General features: G+C 47.7%; 1 protein-coding gene across 3 annotated transcripts in view; it reads right to left on the bottom strand.

The window, feature by feature from the left end:
• Positions 1–2,318: 2,318 nt before the first annotated feature.
• The window catches only part of SETD2 (SET domain containing 2, histone lysine methyltransferase), a 53,539-nt gene continuing 30,857 nt past the window's right edge, over positions 2,319–25,000 (bottom strand). For all 3 annotated transcript variants that reach the window (XM_075271840.1, XM_075271841.1, XM_075271842.1), the window contains 18 exons: positions 23,947–24,078; positions 23,365–23,493; positions 23,011–23,134; positions 22,549–22,626; positions 22,361–22,458; positions 21,668–21,794; positions 21,032–21,166; positions 20,410–20,538; positions 18,965–19,663; positions 12,823–12,868; positions 12,209–12,368; positions 11,339–12,026; positions 10,507–10,641; positions 10,283–10,425; positions 9,683–9,797; positions 4,783–4,863; positions 4,538–4,639; positions 2,319–3,065 (listed from right to left, as the gene is read on the bottom strand). In XM_075271840.1, coding sequence (XP_075127941.1) covers positions 2,904–3,065; positions 4,538–4,639; positions 4,783–4,863; positions 9,683–9,797; positions 10,283–10,425; positions 10,507–10,641; positions 11,339–12,026; positions 12,209–12,368; positions 12,823–12,868; positions 18,965–19,663; positions 20,410–20,538; positions 21,032–21,166; positions 21,668–21,794; positions 22,361–22,458; positions 22,549–22,626; positions 23,011–23,134; positions 23,365–23,493; positions 23,947–24,078 — 3,283 coding nt within the window. In that variant the 3' untranslated portion in view covers positions 2,319–2,903. The remainder of the gene's footprint in view (positions 3,066–4,537; positions 4,640–4,782; positions 4,864–9,682; positions 9,798–10,282; positions 10,426–10,506; positions 10,642–11,338; positions 12,027–12,208; positions 12,369–12,822; positions 12,869–18,964; positions 19,664–20,409; positions 20,539–21,031; positions 21,167–21,667; positions 21,795–22,360; positions 22,459–22,548; positions 22,627–23,010; positions 23,135–23,364; positions 23,494–23,946; positions 24,079–25,000) is intronic.

Below are 25,000 nucleotides of genomic sequence, written 5' to 3'. Positions count from 1 at the left end.
CCCTATGTACAAGAATATAACTACTATAATACTACTCCTATGTACAAGAATATAACTACTATAATACTGCCCCTATGTACAAGAATATAACTACTATAATACTGCCCCCTATGTACAAGAATATAACTACTATAATACTACACCTATGTACAAGAATATAACTACTATAATACTACTCCTATGTACAAGAATATAACTACTATAATACTGCTCATATGTACAAGAATATAACTACTATAATACTGCCCCTATGTACAAGAATATAACTACTATAATACTACACCTATGTACAAGAATATAACTACTATAATACTGCTCCTATGTACAAGAATATAACTACTATAATACTACCTCCTATGTACAAGAATATAACTACTATAATACTGCTCCTATGTACAAGAATATAACTACTATAATACTGCTCCTATGTACAAGAATATAACTACTATAATACTGCTCCTATGTACAAGAATATAACTACTATAATACTGCCCCCTATGTACAAGAATATAACTACTATAATACTACACCTATGTACAAGAATATAACTACTATAATACTACTCCTATGTACAAGAATATAACTACTATAATACTGCCCCCTATGTACAAGAATATAACTACTATAATACTACACCTATGTACAAGAATATAACTACTATAATACTGCTCCTATGTACAAGAATATAACTACTATAATACTATTCCTATGTACAAGAATATAACTACTATAATACTACTCCTATGTACAAGAATATAACTACTATAATACTACACCTATGTACAAGAATATAACTACTATAATACTACTCCTATGTACAAGAATATAACTACTATAATACTGCTCATATGTACAAGAATATAACTACTATAATACTACCTCCTATGTACAAGAATATAACTACTATAATACTGCCCCTATGTACAAGAATATAACTACTATAATACTACCTCCTATGTACAAGAATATAACTACTATAATACTGCTCCTATGTACAAGAATATAACTACTATAATACTGCTCCTATGTACAAGAATATAACTACTATAATACTGCTCCTATGTACAAGAATATAACTACTATAATACTGCTCCTATGTACAAGAATATAACTACTATAATACTGCTCCTATGTACAAGAATATAACTACTATAATACTACTCCTATGTACAAGAATATAACTACTATAATACTACTCCTATGTACAAGAATATAACTACTATAATACTACTCCTATGTACAAGAATATAACTACTATAATACTACCTCCTATGTACAAGAATATAACTACTATAATACTACCTCCTATGTACAAGAATATAACTACTATAATACTGCTCCTATGTACAAGAATATAACTACTATAATACTACTCCTATGTACAAGAATATAACTACTATAATACTACCTCCTATGTACAAGAATATAACTACTATAATACTACTCCTATGTACAAGAATATAACTACTATAATACTACTCCTATGTACAAGAATATAACTACTATAATACTACCTCCTATGTACAAGAATATAACTACTATAATACTACACCTATGTACAAGAATATAACTACTATAATACTGCCCCCTATGTATAATAATATAACTACTATAATACTGCTCATATGTACAAGAATATAACTACTATAATACTACCTCCTATGTACAAGAATATAACTACTATAATACTACCTCCTATGTACAAGAATATAACTACTATAATACTACTCCTATGTACAAGAATATAACTACTATAATACTACCTCCTATGTACAAGAATATAACTACTATAATACTACTCCTATGTACAAGAATATAACTACTATAATACTGCTCCTATGTACAAGAATATAACTACTATAATACTGTTCCTATGTACAAGAATATAACTACTATAATACTGCTCCTATGTACAAGAATATAACTACTATAATACTACTCCTATGTACAAGAATATAACTACTATAATACTACCTCCTATGTACAAGAATATAACTACTATAATACTGCTCCTATGTACAAGAATATAACTACTATAATACTGCTCCTATGTACAAGAATATAACTACTATAATTCTACTCCTATGTACAAGAATATAACTACTATAATACTGCTCCTATGTACAAGAATATAACTACTATAATACTGCTCCTATGTACAAGAATATAACTACTATAATACTGCCCCCTATGTATAATAATATAACTACTATAACAGTATATCTTTCTTTTCCATGTAGGCAAATGTATTTTATTCTTTTTTTCTTTTATACATAAAAAATTCAGTAAAAATTTGCAGTAAAATGATATTGGGGGAGGGGGGGGGGGCGGTAATAATAATAACAACAATAATAATAACAGTAATAAAAAAAACAAACAGTATCTCACGTTCCTGCCTAACAAACATAATAACACATCGGTGAATGCACAAAGGGGAAAAATAATTATAAAAAACAAAATAAGATGAGAATTAGCGCGGTGGGGGGGGAGGTATTGGGGGGGCGGGGGGGTATTTACAGGGGGGCGCGGTGTATAATTTGCGCTCGTAGGAAATTCCTCGTTGTGGTGGTTCTCGGATTATGAAACAAAAATATATAACATTCTATTCACAGATATGATAAAATATAATACAGGTCCATGGCGGGGGCGACAATAAGAAAAACGCCACAAGTTATTGCGCTGTACAGATCTGACGGTCGGAGAGGACGAGGAGGCGGAGTCAGGTCTAGGTCCACAGAGCTTGCACTCAGATCCGGGGAGTGGGGGGGGAGGGTTCTCTGAATCAATGGTCACAATCCATTATGTGAAATGTGCTGTCAGGTTTAATGGGGGTGGAGGATGGGCGGGGCCTCATCATCAGGGGAGGGAGGGGGCGTGTTTTTAGGCTCAGCCTCCAGAGGGCGCTACTCGAAGTCCACATCCTCTTTGGGCTTATAGATGGAGCCGAACTTCTGCATGTACTTCTTGATGTACTCCTTGGTTTTATGCTTGACGTTCTCGTTGCAGTCCAGGTCCTCGGGGTTCTTGCAGTATTTTAGCTCCTTGTTCATTACACCGTGTGTCAGCTGTGGGGTGAGGAGATGGCGGTAAGTACTGGACTACAGGACGTCAACGGGAGGGGGCACAAAGTACCCACAGACACCAGACCACCAATACTGATCTGACTGCATGGCATCTCTGCCAATGGTTTTAATGCCTATTGTGCTTGCTCTGGGGTTGTCATGGTAGCAACAGACTAACTGAATGGATTTATCATTCATTAATCCAGTGATAGTATCATGGCAACACCAGAGCAAGCATGATAAAAAGTCATATGACATAGTATCAATAGACTAAGTTTATACGGATTACCATGGCAACCCCAGGGCAAGCGCGATATGTACAACAATACCATGGCAACCCCAGGGCAAGCGCGATATGTACAACAATACCATGGCAACCCCAGAGCAAGCGCGATATGTACAACAATACCATGGCAACCCCAGGGCAAGCGCGATATGTACAACAATACCATGGCAACCCCAGAGCAAGCGCGATATGTACAACAATACCATGGCAACCCCAGAGCAAGCGCGATATGTACAACAATACCATGGCAACCCCAGAGCAAGCGCGATATGTACAACAATACCATGGCAACCCCAGAGCAAGCACGATATGTACAACAATACCATGGCAACCCCAGGGCAAGCGCGATATGTACAACAATACCATGGCAACCCCAGAGCAAGCGCGATATGTACAACAATACCATGGCAACCCCAGAGCAAGCGCGATATGTACAACAATACCATGGCAACCCCAGAGCAAGCGCGATATGTACAACAATACCATGGCAACCCCAGGGCAAGCGCGATATGTACAACAATACCATGGCAACCCCAGAGCAAGCGCGATATGTACAACAATACCATGGCAACCCCAGAGCAAGCGCGATATGTACAACAATACCATGGCAACCCCAGAGCAAGCGCGATATGTACAACAATACCATGGCAACCCCAGGGCAAGCGCGATATGTACAACAATGTAGAACTGCTGAGATTGGGGGAAAAGGGAGGGAAGTCTATACCAGGGGTCGGCAACCTTCAGCACTCCAACTGCTGTGAAACGACAACTCCCATCATGCTCCATTCACTTCCATGGGAGGTCCAAGAACGGTAGCGTAAGTATGCATGCTGGGAGTTGTAGCTTGAGAACAGGTGGAGTGCCGAAGATTGCCGACCCCCGGACTAGACTATAAGTTACTGTAAAACACTTCCATAGAATACAAACCGCTGTAAGGATTGTGGGAGGTCTGTAACTTCCCAGGCTCCGCCCCATTTACCCCCTACCACATGGGGATATGTTACTATGGATACATTATATTTTGGTATTGTCAGACAGAGCGGTGCTGCTTAGCAACCATCCTGTATCTCCAGTCTAAAGAGCAGCTGGGTGTGAATGGAGGGCAAAGAAGGGGCAGAAACCGGGCACCACTGCCTGCTACAGCGACACTACAGTGGACTGCCCCTCTAAGTGTGGCCGCCAGCCGTACCTTCCGGGCCAGGTGCTTGAAGTCCTCTGTGGTGTTTATCCTGCCAATCTTACAGTCCGGCTTCCTGTACGGGTTCAGACACTGCACGATAAACTGCGACATCTGAACAAAGGCAAAGAAAAAGCAACAGAAGTCAGTGCTAGGTAAGAGAGCGGAACAATTCATTACATAACACCCAAACACCCCCAGAACATGCAGGGCCTGAGAAAGAATATTGGGGCACCCCCCTCCCCCCCAGTACTTACCTCCTTTCTGAAAACCTCTTTGCTCTTTTTTGCCAACTCACTCGATGTGTCCGCTTCAGCTGTTTTTGCTTTTTTGGAAGACTAGAAAAAGAATAGAATAGTGAGCGCAGCTCTGGAGTATAATACAGGATAAGTAATGTAATGTAATGTATGTACACAGTGACTGCACCAGCAGAATAGTGAGCGCAGCTCTGGAGTATAATACAGGATAAGTAATGTAATGTATGTACACAGTGACTGCACCAGCAGAATAGTGAGCGCAGCTCTGGAGTATAATACAGGATAAGTAATGTAATGTATGTACACAGTGACTGCACCAGCAGAATAGTGAGTGCAGCTCTGGAGTATAATACAGGATAAGTAATGTAATGTATGTACACAGTGACTGTACCAGCAGAATAGTGAGCGCAGCTCTGGGGTATAATACAGGATAAGTAATGTAATGTATGTACACAGTGACTGTACCAGCAGAATAGTGAGCGCAGCTCTGGAGTATAATACAGGATAAGTAATGTAACGTATGTACACAGTGACTGCACCAGCAGAATAGTGAGCGCAGCTCTGGAGTATAATACAGGATAAGTAATGTAGTGTATGTACACAGTGACTGTACCAGCAGAATAGTGAGCGCAGCTCTGGAGTATAATACAGGATAAGTAATGTAATGTATGTACACAGTGACTGCACCAGCAGAATAGTGAGCGCAGCTCTGGAGTATAATACAGGATAAGTAATGTAATGTATGTACACAGTGACTGCACCAGCAGAATAGTGAGCGCAGCTCTGGAGTATAATACAGGATAAGTAATGTAATGTATGTACACAGTGACTGTACCAGCAGAATAGTGAGCGCAGCTCTGGGGTATAATACAGGATAAGTAATGTAATGTATGTACACAGTGACTGTACCAGCAGAATAGTGAGCGCAGCTCTGGAGTATAATACAGGATAAGTAATGTAATGTATGTACACAGTGACTGTACCAGCAGAATAGTGAGCGCAGCTTATGAGTATAATACATGATAAGTAATGTAATGTATGTACACAGTGACTGTACCAGCAGAATAGTGAGCGCAGCTCTGGAGTATAATACAGGATAAGTAATGTAATGTATGTACACAGTGACTGTACCAGCAGAATAGTGAGCGCAGCTTATGAGTATAATACATGATAAGTAATGTAATGTATGTACACAGTGACTGCACCAGCAGAATAGTGAGCGCAGCTCTGGAGTATAATACAGGATAAGTAATGTAATGTATGTACACAGTGACTGTACCAGCAGAATAGTGAGCGCAGCTCTGGAGTATAATACAGGATAAGTAATGTAATGTATGTACACAGTGACTGCACCAGGAGAATAATGAGCGCAGCTCTGGAGTATAATACAGGATAAGTAATGTAATGTATGTACACAGTGACTGCACCAGCAGAATAATGAGCGCAGCTCTGGAGTATAATACAGGATAAGTAATGTAATGTATGTACACAGTGACTGCACCAGCAGAATAGTGAGCGCAGCTCTGGAGTATAATACAGGATAAGTAATGTAATGTATGTACACAGTGACTGCACCAGCAGAATAGTGAGCGCAGCTCTGGAGTATAATACAGGATAAGTAATGTAATGTATGTACACAGTGACTGTACCAGCAGAATAGTGAGCGCAGCTCTGGAGTATAATACAGGATAAGTAATGTAACGTATGTACACAGAGACTGTACCAGCAGAATAGTGAGCGCAGCTCTGGGGTATAATACAGGATAAGTAATGTAATGTATGTACACAGTGACTGTACCAGCAGAATAGTGAGCGCAGCTCTGGGGTATAATACAGGATAAGTAATGTAATGTATGTATACAGTGACTGTACCAGCAGAATAGTGAGCGCAGCTCTGGAGTATAATACAGGATAAGTAATGTATGTACACAGTGACTGCACCAGCAGAATAGTGAGCGCAGCTCTGGAGTATAATACAGGATAAGTAATGTAATGTATGTATACAGTGACTGTACCAGCAGAATAATGAGCGCAGCTCTGGAGTATAATACAGGATAAGTAATGTAATGTATGTACACAGTGACTGTACCAGCAGAATAGTGAGCGCAGCTCTGGAGTATAATACAGGATAAGTAATGTAATGTATGTATACAGTGACTGTACCAGCAGAATAATGAGCGCAGCTCTGGAGTATAATACAGGATAAGTAATGTAATGTATGTATACAGTGACTGTACCAGCAGAATAGTGAGCGCAGCTCTGGAGTATAATACAGGATAAGTAATGTAATGTATGTACACAGTGACTGCTCCAGCAGAATAGTGAGTGCAGCTCTGGGGTATAATACAGGATAAGTAATGTAATGTATGTACACAGTGACTGTACCAGCAGAATAGTGAGCGCAGCTCTGGGGTATAATACAGGATAAGTAATGTAATGTATGTATACAGTGACTGTACCAGCAGAATAGTGAGCGCAGCTCTGGAGTATAATACAGGATAAGTAATGTATGTACACAGTGACTGTATCTCACATATTCCTCCTCTGGATTGCGTGTTAGTAATGTCACGTGACACTGGCGGCTGGAGAGGAGTCTCTCGTTCCGTCTCCTCTGTGGGGGTTTCGGCTCCTTTCAGCTGCTCTTTGGATTCAGATTCCTGACCAGCAGATTTCCACCATTAAACTCTAAAGTTTCTCTAGGTTGCACAGAGCTGCCCTGTGTTGCTGAAGATTTATTGGGGGAGCAGCAGGGGGCGCTACCTCCAGTGTCAGCTGTTTCTTTGCCTTTACTCAGCATGGGGGAAACATCACAGTAGAAAACTATGACATTCCAGTCTGGTGGAGGATGGACCCCGGAATATATGGGTGGGGGAGGGGCATGGACAGCTGAGGGTCACCCCCTGTGGCTACACATTACCCATTATGACCACAAGGGCGGTGGGGGGCTCTCATGAGGCATTACTCAGCTTTCCCATGATCCTGCATAGCTATGTAAGGTAAAGGCAGGTGAGGTATATTAGGGTATAATATTGCAGATATGTCATTCAGGAGCTTTGGAAAGACATGTAAGGAGTATGAAAGTGTTGAATTAGTTATCAAGTGCTGTCACTCAGCTTTCCCAGGATCAGACAGCCTAGACAAGACATGCTGCGTCATTTGCTCAGCGACAGCGTGGAGCGCAGCTGGATATCTGGAGAAGCCATAAGCCCCCAGTGTTTGTGTCTCTGCAGGATACCCACATGTGGGACAGCTGGGGCATAAGGCGATGTTTAGGGGGCGGGGGAGGGGTCATATTCTGCAGCTTATTGTGCTTATTATAAGAATCTACAGATTTAATATGCGGATGGCAGGCGGCCAATTCCGCCGCGGCCGCTCCGTAACAAACGTTTCCATGTTGTATTTGGGCTCATAAATGATCTGGAGTCTGGGGCGGATCAATGTGCCCATTTATGAATATGACGGGGTTAATGAGTGGGGCCCTCGCTGCCGTCAGCCCAGGCTTTAATGGGGGGAAGCGGCCGGTGACAGCTCCAGGGGAAAAATTCCCGACTTGTGTTTTACAGCGCTGCAAAGGTTGTTAAGCGTCGGTCGCCGCGAGACGTGTTTGTAATTAGGCGAGGTCTTTAAAAAAAATCAGTGGCGACCCTGCAGGGAGGTACGGCAGCGCCTCGCGCCTCCTGAGGAGAGGAGACACCAGGGACATGTCTGGTTAGGGGTCACGCACAGATGACCTGCGCCCCCTAGAGTCTGTCAGCGCAGAGGTCACGGGGGGAGTTTCCAGGACTCCATGTTGTGTATGTAACCGGCAGTACAGACAGTGACAGTCACGCGGCAGCTGATGTAGGCGTCAGCGGCGGTGCTGACCTCAGGCCGGCAGCGGATTCAGGATCTGGCAACGCGGGGCGGATCGGGTGTCCCTGCCGCGGCCTCGCACCTCCTGATTATAGGCCGCGTCTCCGGCCTCCCCTATAATTCTCCTGATATATGAGGTGCGCGCAGTGACGGCTCCTGGCACCTCGCAGCTGCCCACAAGTACAGGCGCTGTCCATTAAAGGGGCCGCAGACCGCCAGGAGACTCAGCTTTTCTACATTCCTGAATGGTTATAGGATACATCCTGCCCGCTGTGCTATTTGACATGCTCCGTGTAATCAGTCTGCAGTGTTCTGGGAAAGCTGGGTTGCCAAAGGAGTTTGTTCACAGGATTCATTGGCAACTGTGAATGCCCTGATGTTTTATCACATCCTGGAAAAGCTGGGTCACCTTTTGAGGAACTCCTGGTGGTTACCACCCAGCTTTCCCAGACAACTTAAAGGGGTTGTCCAGGACCTGAAGGTAATTGATAAATCATGATCTATGAACATAATCAGTATCAGATTGTTGGGGTCCGACTCAAAGACCCCATCCTGATCAGCTGTTTCAGCCATCAGAAGCCACTGTACACCGTAGTGGTGGTGCCTGGAACTGCAGCTCTGCTCCCATTACACTTGAATATGAGCAGAGCTGCTCCTGGCTGTATACCGAGTATACGGCTTCCAGAGGCTGAAACAGCTGATCAGCACGGGGTCCAGGTGTCGGGCCTTGCAATTCTGATAGCGATGACTTATACTAGGTCATCAGTATTTATTATCTTCAGGTTCTGGACAACCCCTTTAAGGGCAAACATTTAGAGGAAATGACGTGCTGATTTGTTTAGGTGCTATAGTCGGTGACTAAGTGTGTAGTGCGATACTGCGGATACACTGGCCGGTTACCAGGCCGAGACCATTTTGGGGTTGGCAGGGAGACTGCAGCTTGTGACACGCCCAGTACAGAGACACCACGTGACCCCGTTACAGCACAGGGGGCTCTTTATAATATTGGGGTGCAGCAGTTCCATCGCTAGGTATCCAGTCCCACTGACCTTCATTGGGTTCTCATCGTAGGTGGGGGTCCCCAGGTCCATCTCAGCCTCGTGGTCCATGGCCGCCGCTTCTTCTCCAGGGCTGTCCCAGGATGGCGGATCCCACTGCGTCTGTCTGGAGAAGAGACCGAGGCGGGATGAGAAATCACCTCATATCCTTCTGGCGCTAAAACTGAAGACCCTTAAAGGGATTCTCCAGACTTCTCAATCTATCACATCAATTGACGATCAGCAAGGCCCGGCACCCAGGACTCCCACCGATCAGCTGTTTGAAACATTTCTGTCATGTTGTTTGGTCACATGGTTGGTTCACAGTCCCATTCAATGGGTTGAGCTGTAATACCAAGTATGACCACTATACAGTACACATTGCTGTGCTCATATCTCTGTCAATGTGGTCAGGCCCAGGTGTCAGGCCCCGCCCATCTTCAGTCGATGGCCTATCCCAAGGACAGAACAATGATTGATAAGCCTTGGAAACTCCCCTTTAAATACTTCTCTGAGCTGAGGGTCTGCTACATTTCACCCTGTCCTGTGACTGCCCCCCAGTGGTCACGCATATATATATGTGCCATATGGAGGTGCAGGGGCAGCACTTACCTGGTTATTACATGGTAATAATAGATTTTGCCCTCGGGGTCCCGGGCTGTCTTCCAGTTGGGTGGAAGGACGATGGTCTTCGGTTTGGGGGGAGAAGGCGGGGGGAGGTCCATGATGTTGTTGGGGGCCAGGCCCATTTCAGGCTGGGAAAAAAAAGAAAAGATCTATGAAGAACCATCATGGCGGAGATCGTGTCCATCTACAGGCTTCGGACGAGCACCTACCTGCTGCAATGCTGGGGGCTGCCCGGGTGGGACAATGGCCGCCACAGGAGGGGCCTGCTGTACGACGACTCCTTGTGGGTGCGGGGTGTAGATCTGCTGACTTGGCATGTACTGCAATCCGGGCTGCGTGTAGCTCTGAGAACAGAACAGGAGGTTTAGAGCCCTCTTTACTGGGAGTCACCCAGCTTTCCGCACAGCCTGACTGGCTTAGTCCAAGTTCCATCCATCAGCAGCTACTCTCACACTGCGCTTTACTGATGTGTCAGTCTTTACTATATCTCTAGAATTCTACTCCTGAACTAGGAGGCTCAGGAAGAACAAAGCTCTGAGCGCACACACAATGAGACGAATCCATCGGTAATAAGACGGCTATGGAGGGGGACCCTGGGAACTAGAATTATTGGTACATTCCTGAAGACCACCCGCAAGCGCCCCAAATATCCCACAATTCATTGCCCGCACACACAAGAGTTTATTAAATCACAGCGAAAGGAATCTCATAAAAATATGAAGTAAACCATTCAATGTTACACTGTAACAAAACCACAACGAGAGGGGGCTTGCTTTAATTAACGCTCAGCTCGACAAAGTGATGCCCGACATCGACATCCCATCAACCCAAACTTACAGGGGTCTTATCAGAGGCCTGAAGCCTCTCACAGCTGAGGTGTTGTTACAGTTGTATCCAGTGTAGACAAGCATGAGCACGATTAGGTCTCCTGGTCTGTTACAATGTATCAGTGCAGGTAAATGCATCACATTGGGTTGTCTAGACTGGATACAATTGTAACAAACCATTGACACTAAGCATATACCTTGAGCGCACACCTACCTGCACCATGGGTTGTGCTGTCTGTGGGTAGGCGGCTGGCACTCCGTACACGGCTGGGCAGGCCTGTCCTGGGTAGTAGATGGCAGGCTGGGCAGGGGCCGCTGGGTACTGAGGTTGAGCTTGATGCTGCGTCACTGCCACCGCTTGCTGGTTGGGGTCCCAGACACTGTAGGTCTGAGTGGGCACAGAGCTGGGGGCAGGCACTGGCATGACTGTCACATTGGGGTCTGCGGAAACCATCGGCTCTGGCTGGGCTACATATTGCTGCGTGGAGACGTCCATTGGGGCCGGCACGTGCTGGACCACCGGCACCGGCTGAGGGGTGAGCATTGCCGGATTGACCACCATGCCCTGGGAAGGGTCGTAGCTGTTGGGGGAGCTCACCGTCTCCAAAGGGGGAGGGGTCGGCAAGAGGACTTTGCCAGCGTTGGGGTTGGTGGGGTCGACAAAGGATTGGATTGGGTATCCTTGTGGGTAAGTTATATAGGATTGGGGGATCTGGGTACCGTAGGGTATGGAGTCATAGGGGAGGGGGGAGGTCATCCCGATATTCTGCATCTGTTGCTGCTGCTTCTGCGCCTCCCTCTGCGCCACCTCCTGCTCAAACAGCTTCCTGCGCTCCTCCGTGGACAGCTTGTTCCTGTCCTGCTGCCGACCCTTCTTCTTTGAGGAAGCCGGGGTGTCATATCTGCTGAGACATGAGGTGCATTCACTACAGCGTCATATATACTCCAGTCACCTCCAAAGCTGCACTCAAAAATATGGTGGCTGCCGTTTACTTTGTAGACGCAGTGCTGAAAGCCAGAGGAGCAGCCGAGGGCGAGACCTGTTCTAGATTAACCTGCTACTCGTTCCAAACCTGGCTCTTACCTGTCCTCTCCCCTCTTCGCGCTACGTTCGTAGAAGGACGGTGGCGATGGCGATTTCTTGCGCTTCTTCTGGCTCTGTCGCTCAGAGTCCCTCTCCCTGCCTGGATTCTTGGAGGTTGGGGTTTGGTAACCTGCACCAGAGGAGTCTCTCCAGCGATCACCTGTGGAGGAGGAAACAAGACGTATCACTCTGGGGGTCGGCAGCCATGACAGTCACAGATAAGTTACTGGTCAGTGAGGGGAACATGAGACATAATGATAACCATGTGTCACTCTGCGGTCAGCACCACATCAGCTCTGCTATACCTGTACGTGACTGCCCTCTGCTGGTCACTGTATAGCAGTACAAGTAGTGACTGCTAAACCCACCAACATTACAATAAGCCCCTCTGCAATGACTGCGCAGTTTACCCAGAGTGCATTGCGTGCCTCTACAAGGAGAAGGAGCCCCAGCCAAGACCTACTGGTGTAAGACAGAGCAAAGGCCCAACTACTGGTGCACGAAGACACGGGAGCTACTGACTGTAATAGTGACAATGAGGATGGCAGCGGCCATGTTGTAGATGGCAATGATGAGGAGTGTGCAGAGTGTCAGGAGGACCATGAGGGACTTACTGTTCTCCTTCTCCACTTGGGTTTTCTTTGGGATCCGATAAACTTCCTACATGGAGAGAGTAGAGAGAGTGGGTGAGATCACAGGACAAGGGGATACCGTATACATATATACACAGGATGTCTGTATATAAACAAGGGATAGAAGAGAGGCTGATATCAGACATCTTATTACAGTACAGTATATAGTGATATAAGAGGAGCGGCTGATATCAGTCATTTTATAGTACAGTATTTACATCGCACAAGTCTGTTTTATAGTGACCATGCAATAATAGTAAATTTTCGACAATATGCTCACAAGTGGCCCCCACACAGTATTATATGCTCACCAGTTGCCCCCACACAGTATTATATGCTCACCTGTTGCCCCCACACAGTATTATATGCTCCACAGTGGCCCCCTCACAGTATTATATGCTCACCAGTGGCCCCCACACAGTATTATATGCTCACCAGTGTCCCTCACACAGTATTATATGATCACCAGTGACCCCTCACAGTATTATATGCTCCACAGTGGCCCCCACACGGTATATATGTTCCACAGTGGCCCCCACACAGTATTATATGCTCCACAGTGGGCCCCACACAGTATTATATGCTCCCCAGTGGGTCCCACACAGTATTATATGCTCCACAGTGTCCCCACACAGTATATGTTCCCAGTGGCCCCCACACAGTATTATATGCTCACCAGTGGCCCCAACACAGTATTATATGCTCACCAGTGGCCCCCACACAGTATTTTATGCTCCAGTGGCCCCCACACAGTATTATATGCTCACCAGTGGCCCCCACACAGTATTATATACTCACCAGTGGCCCCCACACAGTATTATATACTCACCAGTGGCCCACACACAGTATTATATACTCACCAGTTGCCCCCACACAGTATTATATGCTCCACAGTGGCCACCACACAGTATTATATGCTCATCAGTGACCCCACACAGTATTATATACTCCCCAATGATCCCACACAGTATTTTATGCTCCACAGTGGCCCCCCCACAGTATTATATGCTCACCAGAGACTCCCCAACAATATTATATGCTCACTAGTGGCCCCCACACAGTATTATATGTTCACCAGTGGTCCCCACACAGTATTATAGGTTCACCAGTGGTTCCCACACAGTATTATATACTCCACAGTGGCCCCCACACACAGTATTATAGGCTCACCAGTGGCCCCCCACAGTATTATATGCTCCACAGTGGTCCCTCCCACAGTATTATATGCTCCACAATGGCCCCCACACAGTATTATAGGCTCACCAGTGGCCCCCCACAGTATTATATGCTCCACAGTGGTCCCTCCCACAGTATTATATGCTCCACAGTGGCCCCCACACAGTATTATATGCTCCACAGTGGCCCCCACACAGTATTATATGCTCATCAGTGACCCCCACACAGTATTATATGCTCACCAGTGGCCCCCACACAGTATTATATGCTCATCAGTGACCCCCACACAGTATTATATACTCCACAATGGCCCCCACACAGTATTATAGGCTCACCAGTGACCCCCACACAGTATTATATGCTCCACAATGGCCCCCACACAGTATTATATGCTCACTAGTGGCCCCCACACAGTACATTATTCTCCCCGCAGTGACCCCAAACAGTATGAAATGCTTCCAAGAGCCCCCCTTAAGCCAAACCCCACCAGATTTGACGAATATTCGTGAGGTTTGGCATTCAGATTAGTTTTAGTGCTATTATTATACAAGGGGTCGCCTCAGACCTCAGAGTATAGTAACTGGATGCCAGGGGAGGTGATGGAAAACACACACTGATACTCACTGTACTCACCTCTCCTGAGCATCCTCGCTTCATCTGGCCATCTTGTGCATCCTCTTCGGTCTTCTTCTGCATGTGACTAAGGTCATGCTTCTCGGACATCAATGCTGAGGCCTGTGATTGAGCCTCAGCGGTCACGCCAGGTGTCCTGAGATCATTACACCGCACATGACTGCTGAGGCCGAATCACAGGCCCCGGCGGTGACCTCTGGGACTCGTGACCTCATTCACAGCTGGAGGAGTCTCGAAGATGATGCTGGGAGCAGTCGGAGACCGAGGAGAGGCGAGTATAGGTATCGGTTATATTTACTCACCTCCCCTGGCCTCCGATTATTATACTCTGAAGTCTAAAGCGACCCCGCAGTATAATAATAGCACTATGGGAAAAGGGCCTGTAAAATACCGGGCCCCTCTCCATTAACAATATGTATAGCAGTCGGGGAACCAGCGAGGCCCGTAGCACTCTGGTCGCGGTCGCACCCCTTGCTTATTAACAAAAAGCAGTGGGGGTCCGGCAGGTCCTACTAAAGGCACGTGGCCCACAGGGGGATTCACCGGTCCCCCGGTGGGCCAGTCCGACCCAGAATATAGTGATATAAGAGGAGCGGCTGATAACAGGGAGCAATAGATTACAAGTCTCTAGACCAACAAGACGACTGCCGGTTTCCTGCCCTTATAATACAATGAAGCCCCCGATTACCGGAGGCCGCACAACCTTTGGGGTATTGGATGATTCTTGACCACATCTGTGACCGCGATCCATCAGCAGGGGAGATTATGAAGTGTACACTGGATGGGGCCGACGAAAATGAGTGACGTCATCAGAAGACAGGTCACATGACACTGAGACAGCATGGCTGACATCCTCACATCATTGGCAGCACAAGATCTAGCGTTCTTTAAGGGAGAGTTAAACACCGAGCCCAATCCCTCAGCCCCTGGCTCCTCACCTGAGGGGGTGCGTGGCCATGACAGGGCAGAGAGACCATTGTCAGTGCATGCTGGGAGTTGTAGTTCCACCCTCAGGGTCCACAGCAGCCGAGACATGAACCCACGTACATGGAATAAGCTGAATCCTGCGGTGGAGCTGCTGCCACCAGGGGGCGCCTCACGGTCAGTACCTGTGTGTATTTGGGCAGGTACGTTTTCGGCACACTAGGAAGACAAGCTTCAACTCATTCTGCCGAAAATGTACCCAGGGTGGGGTGTGAGCGGGTGAGGCGGCAGCTGCGGGTCCACCACAGAACCATGGGCTGAGCTGCGGGGTTCTCTGGTGACAGGCCGCTGCCGCCTCCTCCGCTGCCGTGTGTGTACAGGGTGTAGCCGCGTTATTCTGCTATTCACCTATTATATGCGGAGGCTTCCCAGTCTTCCGGCTTCTGGCAATCTCCTTGCCCTTCTCCAGCACTGGCGAGAGGGCACAGGGCCCAGCGGGTGGGGGAGGGTAACAAGTTCTTTTCTGCCCTGAGAAGCCAGATGGAAAGGTGTTCAGAAGAGACAAGGCTCAGTGTAACAGGAGGAGCACAGCTTATAATGGACTACAGCGCCCCCCAGCAGGGGACCAGCATACAACCGTCTCTCAGGACGGAGCGCCCACTCATCAAGTCACCCACCCGGGTGTAAATAGAGGAGGACGCCCTCTGCACACAGGGGTGAGGGGGGGTTATAGGGTCAGCGTCAGTCCAGCAAACCGATACAACGTAACAATGTATCAGCGACAACCTCCAAAACTGTATCATAGGTTGTCGCAATGGGGAGGGAGCTAGCAGTAAGTGCAGCGCCACCACAGGAGAAATGAAGTATTACATAATGAAACGGTCTATATATTGGAATGTATTGGCGGCTGTGAGGACTTGGACAGACATAGGGGAGGACATTCTGGTCAGTCGCCCCCTCCTAAGAAGTCTCTGGTGCTGATGGAGCAGCGGGCCAAATATGTTCCCCACCCCGCAGAGAATTGTACTCCAGGGTAGAGGAGCCGGACCCCCGTCCTTGGGATTGATGGGGGTCACAGTGTTTGGATCCCACCAATCAGAAGCTAAATAATCTGGGTAGAAATCACTTCAAGGTGGCAGTCAGGATTGAAACCCGACTATGGCTGTCCGCAGCATCTCATGGTCACGGGCAGGTCTGTATGACGGTGGACGATGAGCCCTCCCCCGCACAGATGCTTCCCCACATTAGTCTTAATACATCACCCGGACCCTTCAAAGGCACAATCACTCATGCCATGACGAAAGAGGATTAAAAAAACATGGTGGACGGCGCAAAAAAACAAATCAAAAATCCCCCCCCCCCCCCCACATACAAGAAGAAAGTTGTGATTCCCTTCACTGGCGCCCCCCGTATGTCCAACAACATAATGCACAAGCACAGCACGGGCAGCAAACACACAATATGGCGTCTGCACGAGCCTGACCAGGACATGACAATCCAGCGTGGTCAGCGATACGTTCTGCGCTCACGTCATAGGATGGGTTTGTTTAAAAAAGGTTTTCTGGGACTAAAAATGATAGGTGATCAGGCACCCAGGACCCCTGCACAACACTGAATACAAAGCACAGCGCCATACATATCCTAGTGGCTGCACTTGGTATTACAACTCAGCACCACTCACTTCACTTGGACGGACCTAGTGCTGCACCATGTGACTACTCAGTCCAATGTCTTCAGGTCACCTGGTGCTTGTGAGGGCCACAGCCTCGGACCCCACCGATCACCTCTACTAAGGATACACAGGTCGGTGTCAGCAGACGTCATTGTGTTTGGGGGTGCTCTGTATCACCCACCTCAGAGAAGGATAGGAAGGGATAAAGGGTTTCAGCAGTAGCGTACTCTCCCCTCCCATAGCAAGCAGCAGCCAGGCTGTATGTGTATGGAGGGGGCGAGGCTGGAACGGTTGCTGACAGCTATAGAAGGTGTATAGAGGAAGGGATGCCGGCTCCCCCTACTGGTAGACATTTGGAGGTGTGTCATCGCTATCTGCACACCTCTGAGACATTGCTCAGGACCTCTCCATGTGGATGGCCAGACTAACCCCCTCCCCCAGTCTGCCCATCATATGGGAGTGAAACCTGCAGCCGCTTCTCTCTGTATCTGCTGTGTATACAAGCAACTACTCTCCGTTATCAGCCAATGACCACCTATACATCATACATGAGACTGACATCAGCCGCTGCTCTGATAACACGAAGGTTACATGTAGTGGAGACCCCTCATCCATACACTGCAGAAGCGGGGAGCGCAGCTCTGGAGTAGAAGAAATCCCATCACAAAAACCATTAACTAAAGAAAACGTCATAATGGAAACCTGAGCACAAGAGCAAGATCAGAGGATGCAATGGGGGGGGGGGGGTCCGAGACCAGGACTGGACTGACCACGTAGTAAATGTCGTGGTTATTACTCTGCAGTAGGAATCTTTAGCTCCCTTCATCATAAAGGGAACCTGTCGGGGCCACAGACGCACCCATAGGTCCTTATGGACAGGTGACTCAGTCAGGCCATGTTACTAAACCCTAGACAGGAGCCATATCAGTCCGATCTCTCCCCTCGTGTACTCCAGCGGCTGCGCAGATCTTCACTAGCCCGGGGTCTGGCACGAGCACTGGGGCAGATCCGCGCAGGCCTCAGGAGCCGGGTCAGTATAAGGGGTTCATTAAGGACATGTGGAGGGTTTAGTGTCCCGAATAGCCCTGACAGACTTGCATCATGTTATATACTACCATCACACCCAGAGCTGTATTCACAATTCTGCTCTGGCCTACCCCAGTCCATAGGCTTCTAGGATAAGGCTCCCTGACCAGGACCCTGTTTCTGGACGGCATACAGACTCACTGATCCCTCTGCGGGGGTCACACAATATGGAACAGGTTCTAATCAGGTCTTTTTGCAGTTCTCTGGATGCCGCCCGTGCGCTGTCCATCCATTTTCCAGACGTGTGCACGGCTATGGTCATGTACAAGGGCCTAAGTGCACAAACCTACCATTCTGGACATGATGAGCACGCATGGTGAGCTGTTCTAGGACATCACCTATTCTGCTGGTGAACTTGAGCCACCCTTATAGGACATGGACGTCCAGACATCACATACAACCGGAGAAATACACATTTCCCACAATGCAAAGTGTGATGTGCACAGACACCAAACTGCTGGGAGTCCGGAAACCAGAATGACTACAGCTCTGGATGTGACTGGAGTATAAGCCATGATGATACAATACAACATGCATATTTGTAAATCTGATCTGTAACATGATGTGGGAAAAAAAAATAATTCTCCATAAATCCTCGAAACAAAAGTGAGACGTGAGGAGTCTGGTTCTTACCTTCAGATCTTTCCAGCCGTCCAGGAGCTTGTTGGCCAGTTCGCTCATGTCCAGCATCTTGTCTGTGGGTTCCTGGCTCCTCTCGCTTTCCACGTCAGACACTCCTTCCTCCTCATCTTGGGATGGGGTCTCCACCGCTGGGGTCTCCTCCGCCTTGGTGCTGGACATCTCCTTGGTCTCGGACGCCTCCATTGCACCAGCTGCTGGCTCTTTGCTGCCTTCAGGTGATGGCTCGTCTTCCGTTTTGATGGCTGGAGGTGGCCGGTCCTCTGAAGGTGGTGGCGGTGGAATATCTTCTGTTTTCACATCATCTTTGGGCTGCTGAGTGTCCTTCTGGTCATCTGAGGTCTGTGTCTCTGGCTTTGCCGGAGTTTCCTTCACCTCGACCTCACTGATGGCGTCAGACGCCGCGCTGTCCATACTGTTCTCACTGATGATCTTTAGTCTTCGTAGGACCAGCTTCTTGGGCGTCTCTCCTTCCATCTCGATGTTCAGCTTGGCTGCAGGGTCGGGGGTGTTGGCAGGAGTATTGAGCGGGGTATGAGCTCGAGACGTGTTCTCACTGGAGTAGCCATCACCCTCGCTTAGCTGTGGTATGGCCATCTTGGTCTGGGCCCACCGCTGGATGATGGGAAGAATCTTGCTCTCCTCCAGCATGTTCTTGTTGGGGATTGGAAGCAATTCCAGCGTCTTTATGATCTAGAGTAGAACACAAGGATTGTTTACAGGGGCAGCAGCGTGCACGACCGCAAGTCACCAGAATAGATTACATGTCAGGCCCTATTCACACTGACATAACATGGGTCAACTAAGGTATTTGGACACGGTCACACACAGGCCAGAAGAATTTCCTTCACATGTGCTGCAGACACAACGGGGAGGGTTTACTATAATAACCAAGTCAAAAAAACTGGTGTAGAAGTGGTGCACCTTCACGTATGAGACCGCTTTCAGTGTGACTGGAGCACATTGGCATCACTAACCATTGTAATGTATAGAACAGAACTGACAGCTTTCGGTGTGACTGGAGCACATCGGCATCACTAACCATTGTAACGTACAGAACAGAACTGACAGCTTTCGGTGTGACTGGAGCACATCGGCATCACTACCGGTATCCAAACCATTGTAATGTATAGAACAGAACTGACTGAGACAGCTTTCGGTGTGACTGGAGCACATCGGCATCACTAACCATTGTAACGTACAGAACAGAACTGACAGCTTTCGGTGTGACTGGAGCACATCGGCATCACTACCGGTATCCAAACCATTGTAATGTATAGAACAGAACTGACTGAGACAGCTTTCGGTGTGACTGGAGCACATCGGCATCACTAACCATTGTAACGTACAGAACAGAACTGACAGCTTTCGGTGTGACTGGAGCACATTGGCATCACTACCGGTATCCAAACCAATGTAATGTATAGAACAGAACTGACCTCCAGCTGTAGTTTGATGCTGTTACTTGTGTTCCCCCGGTTGTCCCCAAGTTCTGCCATCCAGATCCACAGGAGTGACAGGCCGTGACACTCCAGGAACGACTTCAGACAGGACTGAGACTGTGTGTTCTGTGGAAAGACAAGCAGCAGAGAGCGGGTGAGCGTGCTGCAGGCTCTGCTATGTGGAGCCCTTCTGCTACCTACGGCCCTGCGCTATCCTGCACAAGCGCAATGGATTCTCCTAAAAGGCGGACAATAACTCGTGCCAGCATATAAAAATACATAGTCATTATTTTTTGCTACCATGTGTCAGTGCAGGCTCTGGACAGAATACGTTTCCTTCTCCCTCTGGCAGCTGACAATAGCCCCTTCTCCTCAGCTACACCGCCCATGCTACTGCAGAGACTCTGCTGTTCCCCTGACAAGCTGGGCATGGCCGCCCTGCAGTAAGCAGGGGATTATACTTACTACTATAGGGGGAGAGACTACACGCGTGTGCACACTGCTATGCACTGACCACCATTGGTGTGACAACCCCTTTAAGCTTGTGTAGAAGAGCAATGACCCTACCGCTCACTCTAGAAAAGAGCTTGTGGCGCAGTAACCAGTTCTAGACTCTTACCCTGATAAGCTTGAGGCAGGTGAGCTTCTGCTCCAACGTCTCGATCCGGACCATCAGTCGTGATAAGAAAAGCACCTGGTTTTTATCGGACAGCCCTTCGCCATTCTCGAGCAACGCCTCCAGCTCTCCGTCCACCTGGATCCCGAAAAAGAGAATAAATAAGACATTCTAAAAAATGCGTGAACTCGAAGGTGCTGGATCTGGATCCACATACTGCGCCTGTATCTGAAAGAGGTTTCTATAGGGCCTGGAGCATGCGTGTCATCCCTGAGACGGGGTCTACAATGTTAGAAGACTTCTATAGGGACACAGGCCCCATGCAGTGAGGCGACAGATGTCCGTGCATGGATCTTCCACATTGTCCCGCAGGATTTCACAGACCTCCAGGCACCAGCAGCGGACCCTCCCCATTACTGCATGCTGCGATATATATATATATCCATATAGGTCACTACACATTATACCAGGGGCAGGGAACCTTCGGCTCTCCAGCTGTTGTGAAACTACAACTCCCAGCATGCTCCATTCACTTCCATGGGAGTTCCAAGAACAACAAAGCAAGTATGCATGCTGGGAATTGTAGTTCTGCAACAGCTGGAGAGCCATAGGTTCCCTACCCCTGCATTATACACTCACAGAATCCTTCTTGCGCGACCTCTCTTTCTTCATCTTGCCCCCGGCCGCTCGCACGCTGACTCTATTCTCGCCGCCCAGGTAACCTCTGCAGTTTGTGGATCCACAGAAGCATTTCTGGGCCTCTTTGCTGTAACGAATCAGAGAGAGAGCAGGGATTATATCATAGTTGTATACTTAGCTGGGTGACAACCAACATGGCTGCCGTTACATCCACCACTGGGGAAGACACTCTGCTTTCTTAGACTCTGGACAGAGCTATGCAGTCGTATAGTAAAGGAGGGTGCAGAACAGAGAAGATTGGCCAACAAAAGGGTTCTCAGGGCTTCTCTGCTTTTAATATCATCGATTAGGTCATCGATTGAAGATCAGCGGGTGCAGGACCAGAGCCAAGCAACTGTTTCAAGAGACAGCAGCGTACAGGTGATGTATCCCAGGCTGTAGCACCAGGATAGGACTAAGCTGCGAACAAGTCAGGTGACCAATGAACATGACATCACATGGCGTATGGAGAGGAGGCGGGGCTTAGCCAGTGTCGCAGCTGCTTCAAATAGCTGATCTTCAATTGTTGACCAATCCTGAGGATAGGTGATCAATTGATAAGTCTGGAACGTCCCTTTAAGAATCTGGGAAAGCTTTGTGCAAGTCTTGAAAGCATCAGGTTTATTCTCTGTATAGGAGGGTTGTCGGTCTTACCCATATCGCTGAAACTGATAGTCAAATGTAAGCTCGGCGCCCGCCGGAACCAGTCTGGTGGTAAAAAAGCCGACTCTGAGCTGCCCATTAACGGTCCACTACAAGAGAGACAGCACAATGACATTAAGACAGCGCCCCTCCATGGCAGCAGGCGACGCCGGCCCGTTCACCAGCCGCTACAACCTCACCTTTTGGGTCTCACAGTTGGGGTCACAGCTATGGTTCATGAAGCGCGAGCAGTTCCCCTTCTGCGTTGCGTCTATGATCTGGGAGAAAACACACAGCGAGACTGTTAATGAGGAGGAGGGAAGCAGAAGGCTATGGGGCGATACCCTGGTATAGAGGTTAGGGTGACAACCGCCCCTGTGTGGGATATGTTCACAAGAGGGAATTTGGAGAGGAGAGTCAGGTGGAATTTTCCTCTTAAAATTCTTCCAAAACCTGATCTTGTGAATCCTATGGCAGAGGGAGAGCCTGGGGGCGACTTGGGGCTTGTGACAGAGGTCATGTGATCAGCCTACTATACAATGGGGCTAGGCCTGCACGAAGCCTTGTGCCGCACCAAACAGGAGGACATTGGGGCCTTAAATTCCACCCCAAACTGCGGATGGAGTGGGGTTACAGTGTCCTCCCCCGTTGTCTCCTCTCACCTCATCGTTCTTTAGAGCCATAAAGTAATAGTGAATGTTCTTGTTGCGGGCGTACTCCTTGACACGAGCCTTGAACTCCTTGTGGTCCAGAACCTCTCCGCAATACTCCAGGACAAAGGTGTTACTATAGGAAGAGAAAGCAGAAGCCCATAGTCAATGGGTCGTCCAGGCCTAAGACAGACAGAGTCACAGTTTCGTACAGCGGCTCAGTCTCAGCAGTCATCTGAATGGGACGGAGCTGCTGGATGGTCATGTGACCAATGGACGCAATATCACCGGTCTTAGGAGAAGCCCTGGACAACCTCTTGACCCCCCTATAACAGTCCAGACGTCAGTGGGTGGTTTTTGACTTACGGTTTCAGGTCTTTACCGGCGCGCAGACCCCAGCCCTTCTTATCGGTCAGGATGACTTCCACATCGGCATGTTGCTTCCTCTGGAATCGCCGGTTCGAGCAGTGCTCCCCATTGGGGCACCGAGAGGAGCTGGGGAGGGAGCAAGGAGAGAGTCAAAGGAAAGGACGACATACAAAACCCAACCACTAGGGGTGACAGGATGGGGGTTACTTGGTTTTTTCCCACAGAAATGACCCATTAGCAGTGCCTACAATGACTGCGCCCCTATTACTGTACTCACTTCCCCTATATCTTTCTAGCAGTCTGACACAGAGCTCCAAATCCCCTGCACAGTCAGAGTACTATAATAACATACTTGTACCTGTAGCCACCACTAGGGGGAGCTCACTGCACAGTATGTATACATGAACCATTAGAGAACATTTGGAGGATTACCCTATCAATTGAAAGGCTCCTATATGGGGGGCCATGTTTTCGGACTGCCTTATGGAGCAGCCTGGCTCATGAACCTGACCTGTACTACAGGACCTTGTGCTCTGAGGTTAATAGCAGCAAATTTGGGAGAAGTACGGGATCCTATACCATTCAATCATGAGGAGTCGGTTGAGACAGTCTTCCCCGCAGGCCACCTCTCCCTGCACTCTCTCCTCCTTAGACAGCAGCGGGCACTCGCACTGCATCCGCTTTATGTCCCGGTGACTTTTATTCTTCTTCCTGCAAAATAGAAATTAGCATTAAAACGTAAGGAAAGGAGAGTGGTGTAATACTCTGCAGAATCTCACTATGTATCAGGAGATAGAGGGAGCAATGTCCTGCAGAGAGGTCAGTGGTGTAATACTCTGCAGAATCTCACTATGTATCAGGAGATAGAGGGAGCAATGTCCTGCAGAGAGGTCAGTGGTGTAATACTCTGCAGGATCTCTCACTATATCAGTCAGGAGATAGAGGGAGCAATGTCCTGCAGATGGGTCAGTGGTGTAATACTCTGCAGGATCTCACTATATCAGTCAGGAGATAGAGGGAGCAACGTCCTGCAGAGAGGTCAGTAGTGTAATACTCTGCAGGATCTCACTATGTATCAGGAGATAGAGGGAGCAATGTCCTGCAGAGAGGTCAGTGGTGTAATACTCTGCAGGATCTCTCACTATATCAGTCAGGAGATAGAGGGAGCAATGTCCTGCAGATGGGTCAGTGGTGTAATACTCTGCAGGATCTCACTATATCAGTCAGGAGATAGAGGGAGCAACGTCCTGCAGAGAGGTCAGTAGTGTAATACTCTGCAGGATCTCACTATGTATCAGGAGATAGAGGGAGCAATGTCCTGCAGAGAGGTCAGTGGTGTAATACTCTGCAGAATCTCACTATGTATCAGGAGATAGAGGGAGCAATGTCCTGCACAGAGCTCTGAGGAAGGAACAGACGTTCCGAAACGCGTCTGCGTTTTTTAGGGGGATTTTTCTTTTTTCTGATTTATCATTTACATCAAAGTTTTTGTCATTTTATGATGTATTTAAAATAAAAGTTATATTTTATTTACGGAGAGCTGCCGGCAAATTCTTCTTCGTCCATTGGATTCAGTTACGCTCTAGGAATAAAAGCGTGCCGTGCACCCCGAACTTATTTCTGCAAGCCGACA

This window comes from Leptodactylus fuscus, chromosome 4, assembly GCF_031893055.1.
Source record: "Leptodactylus fuscus isolate aLepFus1 chromosome 4, aLepFus1.hap2, whole genome shotgun sequence".
NCBI lineage: Eukaryota > Metazoa > Chordata > Amphibia > Anura > Leptodactylidae > Leptodactylus > Leptodactylus fuscus.
The sequence above is the reverse complement of the archived record's forward strand: the minus strand, read 5'-3'. Positions and strand labels throughout refer to the sequence as shown.